Source organism: Vairimorpha necatrix, chromosome 8 (assembly GCF_036630325.1).
Source record: "Vairimorpha necatrix chromosome 8, complete sequence".
NCBI lineage: Eukaryota > Fungi > Microsporidia > Nosematidae > Vairimorpha > Vairimorpha necatrix.
Window position 1 is genome coordinate 80939 of NC_088823.1, and position 15952 is coordinate 96890.

The 15952-nt window shown below is 27.6% G+C and overlaps 9 protein-coding genes and 1 non-coding gene across 10 annotated transcripts; 9 read left to right on the plus strand and 1 right to left on the minus strand.

The window, feature by feature from the left end:
- Positions 1-556: 556 nt before the first annotated feature.
- Positions 557-4054, minus strand: VNE69_08011 (microtubule binding protein Stu1-like; the record flags this gene model as incomplete). Its single annotated transcript, XM_065474326.1, has 1 exon — positions 557-4054. The coding sequence occupies one exon, from the start codon at positions 4052-4054 to the stop codon at positions 557-559; it is 3498 nt and encodes a 1165-aa protein (XP_065330398.1).
- Positions 4055-4351: 297 nt separating this feature from the next.
- Positions 4352-4756, plus strand: VNE69_08012 (uncharacterized protein; the record flags this gene model as incomplete). The annotated part of the gene is made up of 1 exon (XM_065474327.1): positions 4352-4756. The coding sequence occupies one exon, from the start codon at positions 4352-4354 to the stop codon at positions 4754-4756; it is 405 nt and encodes a 134-aa protein (XP_065330399.1).
- A 190-nt stretch (positions 4757-4946) lies between these two features.
- VNE69_08013 (ribosomal protein eS17) lies at positions 4947-5341 on the plus strand (the record flags this gene model as incomplete). Its single annotated transcript, XM_065474328.1, has 2 exons — positions 4947-4949; positions 4982-5341. 2 exons carry the CDS (start codon positions 4947-4949, stop codon positions 5339-5341), a joined length of 363 nt encoding a protein of 120 aa, XP_065330400.1.
- A 525-nt stretch (positions 5342-5866) lies between these two features.
- On the plus strand, positions 5867-6469 carry VNE69_08014 (ribosomal protein eL8; the record flags this gene model as incomplete). The annotated part of the gene is made up of 1 exon (XM_065474329.1): positions 5867-6469. The coding sequence occupies one exon, from the start codon at positions 5867-5869 to the stop codon at positions 6467-6469; it is 603 nt and encodes a 200-aa protein (XP_065330401.1).
- A 334-nt stretch (positions 6470-6803) lies between these two features.
- VNE69_08015 (ubiquitin) lies at positions 6804-7037 on the plus strand (the record flags this gene model as incomplete). The annotated part of the gene is made up of 1 exon (XM_065474330.1): positions 6804-7037. One exon carries the CDS (start codon positions 6804-6806, stop codon positions 7035-7037), a length of 234 nt encoding a protein of 77 aa, XP_065330402.1.
- Positions 7038-7636: 599 nt separating this feature from the next.
- On the plus strand, positions 7637-9097 carry VNE69_08016 (poly(A) polymerase; the record flags this gene model as incomplete). The annotated part of the gene is made up of 1 exon (XM_065474331.1): positions 7637-9097. One exon carries the CDS (start codon positions 7637-7639, stop codon positions 9095-9097), a length of 1461 nt encoding a protein of 486 aa, XP_065330403.1.
- A 115-nt stretch (positions 9098-9212) lies between these two features.
- Positions 9213-9284, plus strand: VNE69_08901. The gene has a single exon. It is a non-coding gene; the product is annotated as a tRNA-Ala (tRNA).
- Positions 9285-9590: 306 nt separating this feature from the next.
- VNE69_08017 (histone H2A (H2A)) lies at positions 9591-9956 on the plus strand (the record flags this gene model as incomplete). The annotated part of the gene is made up of 1 exon (XM_065474332.1): positions 9591-9956. One exon carries the CDS (start codon positions 9591-9593, stop codon positions 9954-9956), a length of 366 nt encoding a protein of 121 aa, XP_065330404.1.
- Positions 9957-10246: 290 nt separating this feature from the next.
- VNE69_08018 (forkhead-box domain-containing protein) lies at positions 10247-11815 on the plus strand (the record flags this gene model as incomplete). The annotated part of the gene is made up of 1 exon (XM_065474333.1): positions 10247-11815. One exon carries the CDS (start codon positions 10247-10249, stop codon positions 11813-11815), a length of 1569 nt encoding a protein of 522 aa, XP_065330405.1.
- A 56-nt stretch (positions 11816-11871) lies between these two features.
- VNE69_08019 (WD40 repeat domain-containing protein) lies at positions 11872-14631 on the plus strand (the record flags this gene model as incomplete). The annotated part of the gene is made up of 1 exon (XM_065474334.1): positions 11872-14631. One exon carries the CDS (start codon positions 11872-11874, stop codon positions 14629-14631), a length of 2760 nt encoding a protein of 919 aa, XP_065330406.1.
- Positions 14632-15952: the final 1321 nt, after the last annotated feature.

Below are 15952 nucleotides of genomic sequence, written 5' to 3' on the forward strand. Positions count from 1 at the left end.
TGACATGAAAATTAAAATTTGACTTTTTCATGCGAAAAAAGAAGTATTTATATTTTTGCAAAATAGTTTGTTTGTTTAAAACAAACAAACTATTTACTAAAAATATAAAAAAGGAACTAATATTAAAAATTAACTTACTATATTTAATAAATGTGGGATTCAAAATTAACTTACTATATTTAATAAATGTGAAATTTATAATTCATAATTAACTTACTATATATATTTAATGTGAAATTTATAATTATAAATTTGCTCTTGACTAAAAGCAGTAATTTAAGGAGTAAATATTAAAAAGGGAGTAAATAAAAAAAAGGGAGTAATGATGAATCAGTACATGTTAGTTATTTCTAGGAGTGTAGTGCATAATGTTTTGACTATTAAAATGCGAAATTATTTTTTTAAATTAGGCAAGAAAATGTTACTTAATTTTTTCAAAATAATTTTAAACTTTAATTTTTATTTACTCATGATGACATTTTTCTCATTTCAAGGCAGGAATTCTTATATGCTTGATTATTAGAACAAATCTATAAATAAGGTTTATCCCCCTTATTTATAAATTTGTTCTCATTGTGCTTATGTTTATTTCTTCATCTCGTAATATTTTCTCTACTATTTTTCTTATATTATTCCCATAATTAAATCTCTTTACATTTTCTTGATAATACACACATATTTCCCTTAAATGTAAAATGCATATTTTAAATGTCGTCATATTCTCCAATAAGTCAGTATACACACTTTTCTTATAAAACTCTTCGAAGATTATTAAAATCTTCTGTATTTCTTCTTTATTCTTCATATCCAGAGATTTAGAATGTCTCCATACTAATTTGAGAGGTATCTCGTTTTTAAATTTATTATTAATTAAATTTAAGTATACTTCTAAAATATGACTCATCTTACAATTTAGACACAAGTTTGTTAGTATGTCACTGACTACATCTGATAATTCTTCATTTCTGATTATATTTATCAAGTCTATATTTACAGATTCTAATGTTTCTTTTCTAATTTGTTCACAGAATATTTTATTCTGACTTAGTTTTAATAAGACGCCTAGTATTAATTTTGAGTATTTTGGTTTATGAATTGTATCTAGTAATTGGATAGATATACTTGAGATTATAGAATTAGCAGAGAATAAGATTGAGTTTATGTCTTTTTTGATTATTTCTGATAATTTTCTGAATGCTTCTTCACTTTTTATTTGATCTGAGTCGATAATGTGGTCTAAGATTTCTTCTAAATTTTCCATGTTTTTTCTTGGACTTAGGAAGTCTTTTCTAAATTTCTTGAGATCTGGCGTGAGTCTTGAGCTTTGGGATAAATTTAGGCAGTCTAGAGATTTCTCGATGTCTAGATTTATTTCCACATCTTCGTAGACACTTGGTGCCAATAATTTATAATCTTTAATATATAATGAATTGTCTTTATCTTTAATATATAATGAATTGTCTTTATCTTTATTGTCTTTATGTTTTACTTTATAATTCCTTGCATTATAAGATGTATCTTTTTTATCATAATATGATGTATCATTATATTCTATATCTCTTTTATGATATGTATCTTTATAATTCTTTTCATTATAAGATGCCTTTTTATTGGGCGTGGAGAAAGTACATGTGCTGAATTTTGGTATTTGCACTTTCTCTTTATTATTTATTTTATCCATAAAATCCAAGAAATCTTCACTGTTCTTTATAACATTTTGACTTATTTCAATAGTATTTGTATATTTCTGGAGTATGTTTATAATCCACTTCTCAGATTTCTCGTCTATGACTTTCTTCAAGATTAGAAATAATCTCGTGACTGGGTAAATTCGGTCAATTAGGGAAAATTCTTCGTGGAAGTCTTTTTTTATAAAATGGGAAACGAGTGCCTCGCACTCGTTTTCTGATAAAATGTATTTCTGAGTTATGCAGTGGATTATGAGACTATTGAAGAATGTGGACTGTCTGTCTTCTTTAATGTACTGATTTATACTTTCTGAGAAGTTTATAACATCTGTATGATCATTTAATATTATTGGGTCTGGAATTTTCATTTCTGTTTTTGTATCTTTTGAGTCATTCTCAATATTTATAGAATCAGACTCGATGTTTATAGAGTCGGCAATATTTAAAGCGTCTGTTTCAATATTTATAGATTCTGTCCTAGAATTTAAATCGTCTGTCTCAATATTTATAGAGTCAGTCTTAGAATCATTTTCTTTTTCATCTTCTTGGTTTATTTTTGCTTGCATTTTGTTTCTTAATTCTTCTACTATCTTCTTTTCTTGTATCCCAGTCACTCCTATCTTAAAAACTTCTTCTATCTCTTTCTCTCCTCTCTGATACTCCCCTAACATTCTCACCAGTTCTATAAACTTCTTCCCTTTTTTTATTTTACATATTTCTTCTATAAATATTTCTAATACTAAATTTCTATTAATGATCGATAATATTTCCAATATTATCGATCTTAATTTTATCTCTGTAATTTTATCTATACAGAAATATATTATAATTTCTTCTAAATCTAAATTTAGATCTTGTTTTCTTTCTATTAGTAAATTTATAAAGAAAATGTTTACTTGGAAATTGGCGTCTTTTAAAGTGGAAATGGCGTGGACTAGATTTGAGATTTCTTCAGATTTGAGGATTTCTAGATTTGATTTTAAGCCTTCTAGTCTGAGATTCCAAAGGGATTCTTTTAGGAATGGGTATTTTAAATAGAAAGCATCAAGGCAATCTTTATTTCCTTTTTGTCCCTTCCTCACATAATTATTAATATTATTCTTATTAATATTGTCTTTCTTTATGTCTCTCTCAACTTTATTGTTGCCTTTATCTGCTACATTAATTTCCACATTTAAAACTTCTTTATCTTGTTGTTTATCTAGTTGTTTATCTGGTTGTTTATCTGGTTGTTTATCTGGTTGTTTATCTAGTTTGGTAAGCTTATTGATTAATTCTTTACTTAGTAGACTTTTATCAGGCTCAAGTACACAAAGCGCTTCTAGTGCTTGTTTCCTCACTTGTCCATGACTGTCTCCAGTACACTTAATTATATTTCTTATTACTTCTTTGTCTCGTATCTTCAATCTCTGACATATTTCTATCAAATTATATTTTAATTCTGGGCTTTTTACCAGTAAATATTGTGGATTTATTTGTTTTATTTCTAATTCTATTAATGTCTCCTTGATTTTGTTTGTTATGGTATTTTTCTTATCTTTTAATCTTTCTATTAGTGCATTTATAAACTTGTCTTTTGTTATCTTAAATTTTAAGATTACTTCTAGTACTAAAAAGAAGACTTGATTATTTGGATCATTAATTCTTTGATAAAGAATATCTTGTATTAAATTATTCATTGTATCTTGTTTTATATTATTCATTGTATTTTGTTTTATTGTATCTTGTTTTAGTAATTCTTTTAAGGCTTCTACTCTTACAGTCCATTTCTCATCATTAATTTTCATATAATCAAAATCCACTACTTTTTTATTACAAACTTGTTCATCTATTTCTTTCATTAATATTGGTTTAATATTCAAATATTTCTTTATGTCTTCTCCTATCATTTTGTAAATTAATATTGTCAATTTCATACCTTCACTTCTTATTAATTTATCACTGTGGTTTAACACGAAATTCAAAGAATTAAGCACAAATTCAGGAGACTGACCTTTTTCATAAAGATTATTTAGGCATATTAAAATATTATGGACTATTTTAGGGTTCTTATTGTCTAATAATAAGACAAGTGTAGGAATCAAATCAGAATCTTTTATATTATTTATAAGATTGAATATTCTATTTCTTATACTCGTTTTATTATTCCCAATTTGTAGGAATATTTTACTAACATGTAATGTTGTAATTATAGGACATTTTAAGATTGAATCTATACAAGTTTCTAAAGCGGGGATATTTGTCTCATTCTGGAGTAAAGGAAGATATTCTAAATATCTCCCTTGTGAGAAATGATTACCTAATTCTTCGTAGGCTTCTTGTCTCTCTTTCCAATTTTTGGATTTTATTCTTTCTTCGTAATCCATTTATGCTAAGGGAAAAAAAGAAGAAAATATTTATAGCATAAAAAAACACAATAAATTAAGAATAAATTATAATAAATGCTATAATGTAGTAATATTTCAGTATATTTGTTATATTTGTCTAGTCATATTTGTTATATTTTACATTTTTTAGATTACCTTAGTTTAACAAACAAATTCATAACAAAGTCTTAACAAACTAATATCAAATTCATGCAAACTAATATCAAATAAATCAAATTCAAATATTAGATAAATAATAAATATATTTAAATTATGTTTTTATTTATGCCCTTCTCCATGAATATTAATAATCTCCTTGATAAACTTATAAACACTAAGAACTTCAAAGAATATGCCCATGCTTACGCTACTCATCCCTCTCCGTCTCCCTACTACAAGTCCATAATGCTCTTATATTTACTAAATACTAATACTCAGGAATATTACAAATATCTCCAGAGTATCACAGTAGAAGAAGCCAAGACAGAAGAGATTAAATTTATAATAAATCTGGATTTATTAATAAACACTTGTAATATTAAAAAGATCAAAGAGATAAGAGCCAAGGAAGAAATACAGTATTTTATAAATATGGTGATAAATAAGACGCAGGAGAATGAGAAGAAAGAAGAAGAATATAAAGAAGATGAGGAATATTATAAGGACTCTATAAAGAACTGTATGTCTATAATTAAGAACTGACTAATAAATGAAGGACTTCCTATAAATATAATGTTTATATATGCAAATTAATTTTATATATTCATGCATTATAAATTTATGCATAATGTCATTATTTATTTATGCTGTTGAATTTATGCATAATTTATTTATGCATTATTTTAAATATGCATGATTGTTTTTTTATATTTTTTTTTTCTTTGACCCCAAAATGGTAAGTGAATTTTGTTCTTTATAATTTATTAGGGAAATATTCGTAACAGAGTTATAAAACGTGCTGCTAGACAAATAGTAGAAAAACACTTCTTGTCTCTTGACAAGTCATTTGATGACAATCTCCTTGTAGTACAAGATGTCGCCCTGGTACAATCAAAAAGAGTAAGAAATCAGATCGCCGGGTATGTCACTCATCTCTACAAGTGTATTCTCAAAGGGACAGCTAAGAAATTATATATTAAAAGTCATGAAGATGAAAGAGAGAAGAAAGAGAATATTATGCCTAAAGATAGTATAATGGATACAGAAGTAGTGGAAGTAGATCCAATTACATTAGAGATGCTTAATAAGAATGAGTATAGAGGGAACTTTAAACTAATAACTTATTAAAATATTAATTAATTTGAATATTTTATTTATGCTACTTTAATTTGAATTTGTTTGTTTTTTAAATTTACAATGCATAAATTTGAATAAATTTAAATGTGCATATATAAAATTATTATATAATACATAAATAAAATTATTTTATGAATATAATTATTACCTTTTATTTATCAAATGCCCACTGTGGTACTATGTAGTCTTTTACTAATTCATCCTCAGAAGATTCAAGTCCATGATCTTCAATTATTAATCTCTCTCTTGTAAATACAAATATAAAATATAAAGAATATAGAAAAATCTTACTACTCATTTTATTTATTTAGATGGATTTTTTATTTAAGAATGTTTCAAATAATCATGACAAATAAAATTAGAAACAAATGAGATCCATCAAAAACCAATGATACTTAAAATAAAATATGTAGTATTAAATTGCATAAAAATATGTAGTTATAAATTTATATATGATAATTATGTAGTATTAAATTCATAATAGCATTTAAAATTCCTAATTTTTTTTACCCCAAAATGGCTCTCGGTAAACCAAAGCAGAAGAAATCTTTTGTTCCTAAACTTACTAAAGACCAAAAAGATGAAAAAGAGCGTCTTATCACCAAGAAGATTTCTAAACTAGCTGACGCCATCAAGAGACCCCCTGCTATCCAGCAGTTCAAGACTATCTTGGAATCTGAAGATTGTAAAAGAGCTCTCGCTCTTTTCTCTAAATACAAGCCCGAGACCCACGAAGAGAGACTCGAAAGGCTTAAGAAAAGTAACCCCCAGGAAGGGCCAAAGCCCATTTTGGCCAAACAGGGCTTGAGACATGTCACTAGACTTATAGAGACAAAAAAGGCCAAATTTGTACTAGTGGCTGCTGATGTGAATCCTGCTGAACTTGTCTTGTTTATTCCTACTTTGTGTAAGAAGATGAATATTCCTTATGCTATAGTAGAGAGTCAGAATATGCTTGGGAGTGTGGTGAACATGAAGAAGACGACCATTCTCGCTTTATGTGATGTCAAGGGAGAAGATAAAAAGGAATTAGAAGAAATTATAAAGATAAGTAATGAAATGTTTAGTGAACAATATGAACAACATATGACAAGATGGGGAGGATTAAGAACTAATTAAAATTAATTTATTAATATATGAGGTATATCCTGTGAATATATTACAAAAGAGAAGAGCCAACTTATTTATTATATTTATGCATTGTATTTATGCAATATTATATGCATTTATTTATGCATAATTTATTTGTTGCATTATGCATTATATTATGCATTGTTTTATGCATTATATTATGCATAAATATAATATACATATTTTATATAATATTATATTTATAATGTATTGTAATGTTGTCTAATGCTTGATCACTTTATTTATTTGTTATTGTTATGACTTTATTTTCATTTGTCACAGATTTCTTATAAAAAGACACAAACAAATAAACAACAATCCCATGCAAATATTTGTAAAAACACTCACAGGAAAAACCATCACTTTAGAAGTCGATCCAAGTGACTCTATAGAAAATGTAAAGGCTAAAATACAAGATAAAGAAGGAATTCCTCCAGACCAACAGAGACTTATATTCGCAGGAAAACAACTTGAAGATGGAAGAACACTCAATGACTATAATATTCAAAAAGAAAGTACTTTACATTTAGTATTGAGACTGAGAGGTGGATATTAAATAAAAAATATTAAATATAGTAATTTGTTGTATTTAACAAACAAAATGTTTAATATAGTAATTTGTTGTATTTGACAAACAAAGTGTTTATGCAAAAAGCATAAATAGAAAAAAAAATGCATAAATATGTGAAAAAAATATTCCTCAAAATATTTATAAAAAAATACTATGTAGATGTATAATGTATGTTATATAATGTATTTGTATGTTATATGTGTATTTATACTTTGATAGCATCATGTGCGTACTAACTGAATAGAAAACGAAAACATGTCCTAGTAGGTTTTTACGAATCCATGTCCTAGTAGGTTTCTACGAATCCATGTCCTAGTAGGTTTCTGTAAATCCAATGAAAGACACCATCTCCAATCAACATGTCCATCCTACTGCGCGGCTTATTTCAATGAAAAACACCGTAAAATATTTAGAATCTCTCAATATGCAGTACAAAAAAAAACATCATATTTATATTTACTTCTTATAAAATACAAGCAAAATTTATATCAAGTTAGAATTTCTATAATATTCTATTCACAATGATTCCATTTACAATGATTCCTTACCATTTTAATCTTCTTGAAAAATTATTCCCTTAAGAAATGGAAAAAAGTTCTAAATTCGGAATAACAGGAGCCATGTCACTACAAGAAAGTACTTCACAAGATCTGAAATCTAGTCAAGAAATGGATAAATTTATCCAAGACTGTGGATTCTTCGAAGACGAATTAGAGGCACTTACACGTGAAAGAGTCCTGGGGAGACTGAATTCACTACTTAAGAAATTTGTACAGAAAATATCTACAAAAGATGAAAATAATAATTTTGGTGGTAAAATCTTCACTTTTGGAAGTTATAGGCTGGGAGTGCACAGTAAAGGAGCAGACATTGATGTCTTGTGCGTAGTCCCGAAACATGTCACAAGAAAAAGCTTCTTTAGTGAATTCTATGAAATGTTATCAGAAGATCCAGATGTAAAAGAACTTACAAAAATAGAAGAAGCTTATGTGCCACTTATAAAATTAATATATCAAGGAATACACATAGATCTCACTTTCGCCAGATTAAATATGAGTGTAGTCAAAGAAGATGTGAATTTACTAAATGACGTCATATTGAAGAATATGGATGATAAATGTGTCCTAAGTATAAATGGGAGTAGAGTCACAGATGAAATATTAAATTTAATCCCGAATGTGAAAACATTTCACTCAGCTTTGAGATGTATAAAATTCTGGGCAAAAAGAAGATGCATTTATGGGAATTCTTATGGATATTATCCAGGCGTGGCATTTTCTATTACAGTAGCCCGGACTTGTCAATTATTCCCAAATGCCTCGTCTTTCACGATAGTCCAGAAATTCTTCGAACTTTTCTCCTCTTGGAAGTGGCCCAGTCCTGTTCTTCTTAAGCCTGTCATAGATTTAAATTATAATATGAAAGTATGGGATCCTAAAATATATCCTTCTGATAAATATCATAAGATGCCTGTGATCACGCCCGCTTACCCGTCAATATGTGCTACACACAATATTACTCTTAGTACTCAGCAACTTATTATTAATGAATATATTAGAGGACACGAAATACTAACAAAAGAGAAAGGAAGTGTCAAGGACATATTATCAAAGTTATGTGCTGCCTCAGACTTCTTTCATAAATATAAATCTTATATACAAATTAATGCTGTATCTCTTGACGAATTAGATCATAAATTATGGGAAGGATTTATAGAGTCAAAAATACGAATATTGGCCACTAAACTCGAGTCACTTGATGAAGTTTTGTATGCTGTCCCATTTCCCAGGTCATTTGAGATACCAACAGAGAAGATAAATTTATTAAAATATAAAATTAATAATGTAAAAAAGAGTACATCTTTTTTTATAGGACTAGAATGCCCTAGTACGAAGACTAAGAAGATTTATATTGATAACCCAGTAAAAGAGTTTATAGAATTTATTAATAGTTATGATAAGAAGAAAGAGAGTATGAATTTAGAAGTAACAAGCATGAGAAGAAGAGATGTCCATAACTTCTTCTCTGTAATTTATAGAACCTAATAAAAATATTTTAAATATAAAACTAATGTATAAAGATTTGTTTGTATTGAAACAAAATTATATTCAAAATCTATATGTATGTTTATTTTTATCATATAATATTATCTTTTTATAAGGGGAATTAGCTCAGTGGTAGAGCGTTTGCTTAGCAAGTAAGAGGCCATGGGTTCGATCCCCATATTCTCCATTTTGTATATTATGCAAGAATGATTGATTTTTTTTCTAATATTGAAAACAAATGAGATGTTGACAATGTAAAATTACAGGTATATTAAATAATTTATTATTTTATTTCGATTTTTTATTATTAATTTCCCCAGTTTACAAACATTAAGGAAATCAATTAAAAATCCCATAAGGAAAATATTTCATGCATTTTATGCAAAAAAATATTCATTTTTTAAAACTTTCTCTTCTTCTCCTTTTTGGCGGGACATTTTCCCGCCTTTTACTGGTCAAAAACTATAAATAAACAAAAAAACTGAACCCTCATATGGCAACAGGCAAAGGAGGAAAAAAAGATCCACAATCTCAAGCTCATGATACCGAAGGCTCAAGCGCCAGTGTATTTAAATCTTCTCAGATTAAGAAAATCTTAAAAAACTGTTCAAAACAAAGAATCTCTAAAGATGCTTGTAAGGCTGTTTCTGCTGTCTTGATTTATATTATGAGTGAAATTATGGATGGAGCTAGAAATACTGCGAATGCTGATGGTAAGAAGAAAATATTGCCTAAACATATTAATAGTGCCATTTGTAAAGACGTAGAACTTAATCATATTGGACATAATTGGATTATTAAGAGTGGAGGAGTTAAATCTAATGCTTTACCACAAGAATTAAATAAAAAGAGCGATTAAGGTACTTAATAAAATATTATCTGTTAAAAAAATATTTTTATCTTTTATTGATTAATTATTTTAATTATTCATAGTTTATTATATTGCAACTTTATCTTTTACATGAATTTGTATTATAATATATATACAAATATAATAACATGCAATATATATTTTTTATGCACTATAATTTTATCATTTTAAGGTCATTTAAAAATTTAAATTTTATGCATTTATGCTTTATTTTGCCAGTTTGTTGGTTAACCAACAAACTGATTTAAACATTTATTTGTGAAAAAAAATTTGCATAAATGACAAAAAAAGTCCGAGTCTGCAAAAACTTCACCTACTACTCGATCATCAAAGAAGCAATCTTATCCGAAAAAGGTAAGAAAGCCACATCTTCACAAATCTTCGCTTACATAACAAACAAACATCCACTATTATTTCGAGAAAGCAATTCCATGACATGGAAAGGAAACATTCGTCAATTGCTTAGTAAAAATCCTGAATTCGTCAAACTACAGAAAGATGAAATATCTAAGTTACATTATTGGAAATTTGTACCTTTAGAAGAAATTATAGAAAATGAGAAAGATTCGTTTTATAGCAATGCAAATCCAATGGTTAATGAAGAATGTGGTCAATATTCTAATTATTATGATACTAGATCTTACAAATACCAATTTCATGCACCTGTGTTTAATTATCAGAATTCGTTTTATAATCAACAGAATACAATTTATGATCAGATGTGTTATTACCAAGATGAACATATTAATAATAATTTCGTGTATAATAAGAAATATGATACACCACCATCATATTATCATAGAGATGTAAGTATACATGAATTTAGAGATATAGAAAATAAAAAAAGGATGTTTAACAAAGAATTAAAGAGATTTAATTGTTCAGAAGTATTTGAAGATATAAAATCCAATAATAAGATCTTTAAAAATGAAGAAAAGATTTATAAAGAACAAGATTGTAGGTCTAGGATCTATAAAGAACAAGATAGTGCGTCTAGGATTTATAAAGAACTAGATGGTGCTGCTAAGATATTCGATAATAATAAGACACAGTTAGAAGAATTATATAATTCACTTAATAAAGTCAAGAATGATACAGATTTCGTATATCTGACGAAAGAAGATCTGATTGTCGAAGATCAAGAAGAAAATAAGCAGATTATTTCTAATATATCAGATTTCCTTAATTCAGATAATAGTATTCAAAATATAGAAGCAGACAAAATACAAGTAGATCTTGAAGAAGATCTAAACAAGATTAATGAAAGAGATTTAAATATAGAACATAATGGAAGGAAAAATATTAATGGAGATCTAAAAAGCAATATAAAACAAGAAAATATAAATGAAGATCTGAAAATAAATATAGAAAATAATAAAGAAGATTTAAAAGATAAAATTAATAAAGACATTGATGACGAGACTAATCAAATCGAAAAAGAAAATCAAAATGATAAAAATGTAAATAGAAATACTAAAAATACAAATACAATAGATAAAATTTACGATAAAGATCTCAATGATAAAATAGAAAATTTAAAAGAGACAAATAGAATTATTGAAAATACAAATACAATAGATAAAATTTACGATAAAGATCTCAATGATAAAATAGAAAATATAAAAGATACAAATACAATTATTGAAAATACAAATATAATAGATAAAATTAACGACGAGAACATCAGAGAAATCGATATTAATGATAGAAATAGTAAATTGAATAATAAACATACAAAAGACAGATATATTCCAAAAGGCGTCAAAGAAACAAAATTAAAACCAAACAACAAAGTTAGAAATCTAAGAAGATCCCAGAAAAATAAGTCCTTGAATTCTCAACCCTAAGAAATTAAAAAATTGAATATTTTTATTCTTTTTTTTACAATAAGTTTATCCCTCATATGAAAATTCTTAACTTATTTACAAAATTAGAATCAAAGAAGCCGGTTTCAATATTCAGCCTAGATATTCTGGACAAGATGATTGTGACAGCTTGTACAAATGGAGATGTAGATTTATATAAAAATGAAGACAAATTATACAAGACAGTTAAGAAACATGCGGGCTCGGTCTTGTGTGTTAGATTTAACCCTAAGGGGAATTTTATAGCCTCATGTGGGGATGACGGGACTGTCATAATTTATGACCTTGAACTTCAGGCCATTTTTTCTTGTAAATTTCACAATGGAGATGTGACGAATGTTTTATGGACTGATAAATATTTGATCAGTGTCGGACATGACGGATTTATAATTTTTTATGATAATCAGAATTTTAAAGTTTTATCAAAAATTAAGTCGCATGAAAATAAAATTACAGGAGTAGCAGCCAGTAGAAAGAATAATTTCATCTGTACACAAGGAGATGATGGCTTGACCTTGTACAAGAATAATGTGATTTACAAGAAGATACCACCCAATGAAGGAATTATTCTTGAGTCATTCTTCTCTAGAATGAGTTGGTCTCCTGATGGCCTGATTTTCTCCTGTGGGTTGTCTTTCAATCAGAAGATGAATTCCATAGAAATTTACAATATAGAAATGGAGTCGAAATATTCTTTACTGGGCCATGTGGCCCCATGTGAAGTAACAAGTTTCAATCCTAATACTTTCACTACAGATTCAAAGCAGTATTTTATATTAGCAGTCGGGTCTCAAGATTTATCTATAAGTTTATGGACTACTCTGTCCCCTTACCCTTTTCTACTTGTTAAGAATGTCTGCGAGTTGCCTATTTTAGATTTGACATGGTCCAGTGATGGATCTTCTTTTTATTTCTGTGCTTATGATGGCAAAGTCGGCAAATTAGAATTCAATTTATTAGAATTAGGAAATATTTCTAATTTAGATAATAAGATAGAGAATTCTGACTTATTTATAACTCTAATGAATGCAGAAAGTTATGATTCTAAAGTACAAAGATTAATTTATCCCAGACACATAAAAGAAAAAAGTGAGAATTATAGACCGAATATCAACAATGACGCAAAGATGAGTAAAAATAAAGATTTTATAGGACCAAGAAGACCAGCAGATCCAAATCATCCCATGTATAAAGACCAAGGGAATATTATAGATTATATGAATAGACCTAAGAAAGAACTTAAGGAGGAAATGAAAAATGTATCAGATAGTAGTCATAAATATAAGGAGGAGAATAAATATATAATAGAAGAAAATAAAGACAATATGGCAAGAAGAAAAAAGACCACCAAGAAAGAGACAGTCAACAATGAGACAACGAACAACGAGACAGTCAACAATGATAATATAGTCCCAACAGACGAGAGTATAATAAGAACAATAGTAGACTCAGTAAGAATAATTGAAGAGAATCAAAATACTACCGAAGCAGAGACTAATACTCTAGGAGTCGAAACTAATATAAATACGCCTACTTTACAAGATAACACAGTAGATACAACAAATAATAATGTGGAAACAAACAATAATATGCAAACAAATATTGTAGAAACAAATAACAACGAACAAGCAAATAATAATGTAGAAATAAATGATACTAGAAGAGTCACATTCGAGGAAACAAATAACACAGTGGAATCAACAATTAATACTCCTGTTGTAAATATTGTAAGAAATAATACACAGGAGGAAACAGAACTTACGCCCGCCGAGCAGGCACGAATAAATGATCAAATAAGAAATCCTGCACTGAGACTAAGAGACGTCAGGGATGTTGTAAATGAGGAAGAAAGAGTGGCAGAAGAACAAAGGCAAGCAGCAGCGCAGAGGCAAGAGGCCGCGACTCAGGCTAGAGTCGTAAGGAAGAGGTCTATAAGACCAGTGGCCACGCCAGACAAAAATGAAATGACTCAAATTTCCATGTTCAATATTAAAGAACAAGTCAAAATTGAAAATGGGAAGATTGAGGAATATTCCAAGGAATTTGGAGACTACACCGTAGAATTAAATCCAGAGAAGAACAAATTGACCATAAAAAGATTTTCTTATGATTTCTTCGAGATACATGGAGATTTTAAGTTTCTCTGTGCCTCTAAAAAGTACATTTGTGTGTACACCACTGATATTGAGATTTATAGTTTAAAAACTGGCACTCTTGTTGCTCCTTTGATTGGATCAGGGAATGTCCTTTACATGGACATTTACAGAGACAAAGTCCTCTTTTTAAATGGAGACGGGTCAATAATAATATTTGATATAAAAAATAATAAGATCAAAACTACTAGAGTCCCGAGATATGACACAATATTGAAGATCAAGTTCAGTAAATTGTACAATGTAATATGCCACTATAAAGACTGCTCTTATGTTTTAGATAAACCGACAAATCTTTGGTATTTACTAAGAAAAGAATGGAATGATGTGCACACTAAGAAAACAGACTACAATAATACGATAGATGAGACACTAAAAAGATTAGAAAACAGCTTCATGATAAATTTCAAGATCAAGAGACACGATAAACTAAAAGAAATAGCAAGAAAAATGGTAAAGCAACTTAAAAATTTAGAAATGACAGATCATCTTGAAAATATTTACTCGAATATTTTTAAGGGCTTGGTACAACTGGGACATAAGAAATTTACATATAATTGTATGAAGAAATTGGGCAAGAACTTAAATCTACAATATTTTTGTAATAAAATATATCTTCTGTTATTGGATTCTAAGAAGACTTAAAAAAAATAAAGAAATTATAGTACGAAAAAAAAACATATTTAAAAAATTTTAATTTAATTATGTTATATTGATTTTATATCTAGTGGTAAAAAAATATAATATTTTTTATTTTGAGATTTATAATTAGTAATATAAAACATATTGCATCTTGATATCTCTATTTAAATTAGAAAAAAAACGAATCTAGTGCACCAGATAGCAAGACGACCAGATTAGTATAAATCTGAATTTATTAGGTATAAACATTTTTATTTATAAATATACTTAAATATAGCTATTATAGTGATTAAAAAACTAAATAAATAATTGACAAACAAAAATTGGAAAATTTTTACAACTAATATAAATTATGGTAGGATAAAAAAAATAAACATTTATTAGAAGAATCCCGCTTAGATAAAGATAAAACTTTAAAAAACGCGATCGATTAAAATATAGCACGTTTCTTTTAGTAGAGTTATAAATCAATTGACCTTTACAATAAAATGTTGATTTTTAAAATTTTTTAATTTAGAAAAATATCTTGAAAGTATCTAGTAAATCTTTATAGTAGGAAAGCTACAGTTTGCATCTAAAAATTTAATCCCTGTAGACATGTAAACGACAAATCATATGATGACAATAAGTCTTTCAATATTCAGCATAGCCAGCGCGGAAACATATAAAGATTTATAAAAGGTTGTAGGGATATGATACAATATTTTACACGTGTAAGAGTATGCTTTCTTTTTATTGTATAATTTTTCCACTTAAATTAGTGTATAGCTTAAGAATGTCTTGTGTATGTTTTGTATACAGTAACTTATAAGGTGTACTAAAAGTATAAATCAATTCGTTTAATAATTTACGTATATATTAGCAAAAATAAAATAAAAATAAAAAAAAAAATTGAAGTTTTTTATAAATGATCAATAACGAGTTCTTTTCTTATTAAATAATATTTAGATTTGCTAAATATATTGAACTGTCAAAATACCTCTTTATTTTTAATATTAACATGTAAACAAACGAACAGGTAGAAATGCGAGACGGCTGTATGATAAGCCATCATACTAATTAAAAACAAATTGAAAAAAAAATTATAGAACCATGGATCGCAAGTTTTAGCAATCTGAATATAGCAAAACAATAAAGAAACATACACAAGTTATATCAAAGTAGTTGCGTAATATGAACAAATTAATTGTTAAAGAGTTGAGTGCAGTAACTAATCCAACCCGCTATACGCTAAAGATGTCCCTAGGTTTCATAACGAAAGAATACATACAGACAAGAGTCTTTAAAATGACTTTGGAAAGTCTAGTGGCGTCAAGGGGCATAA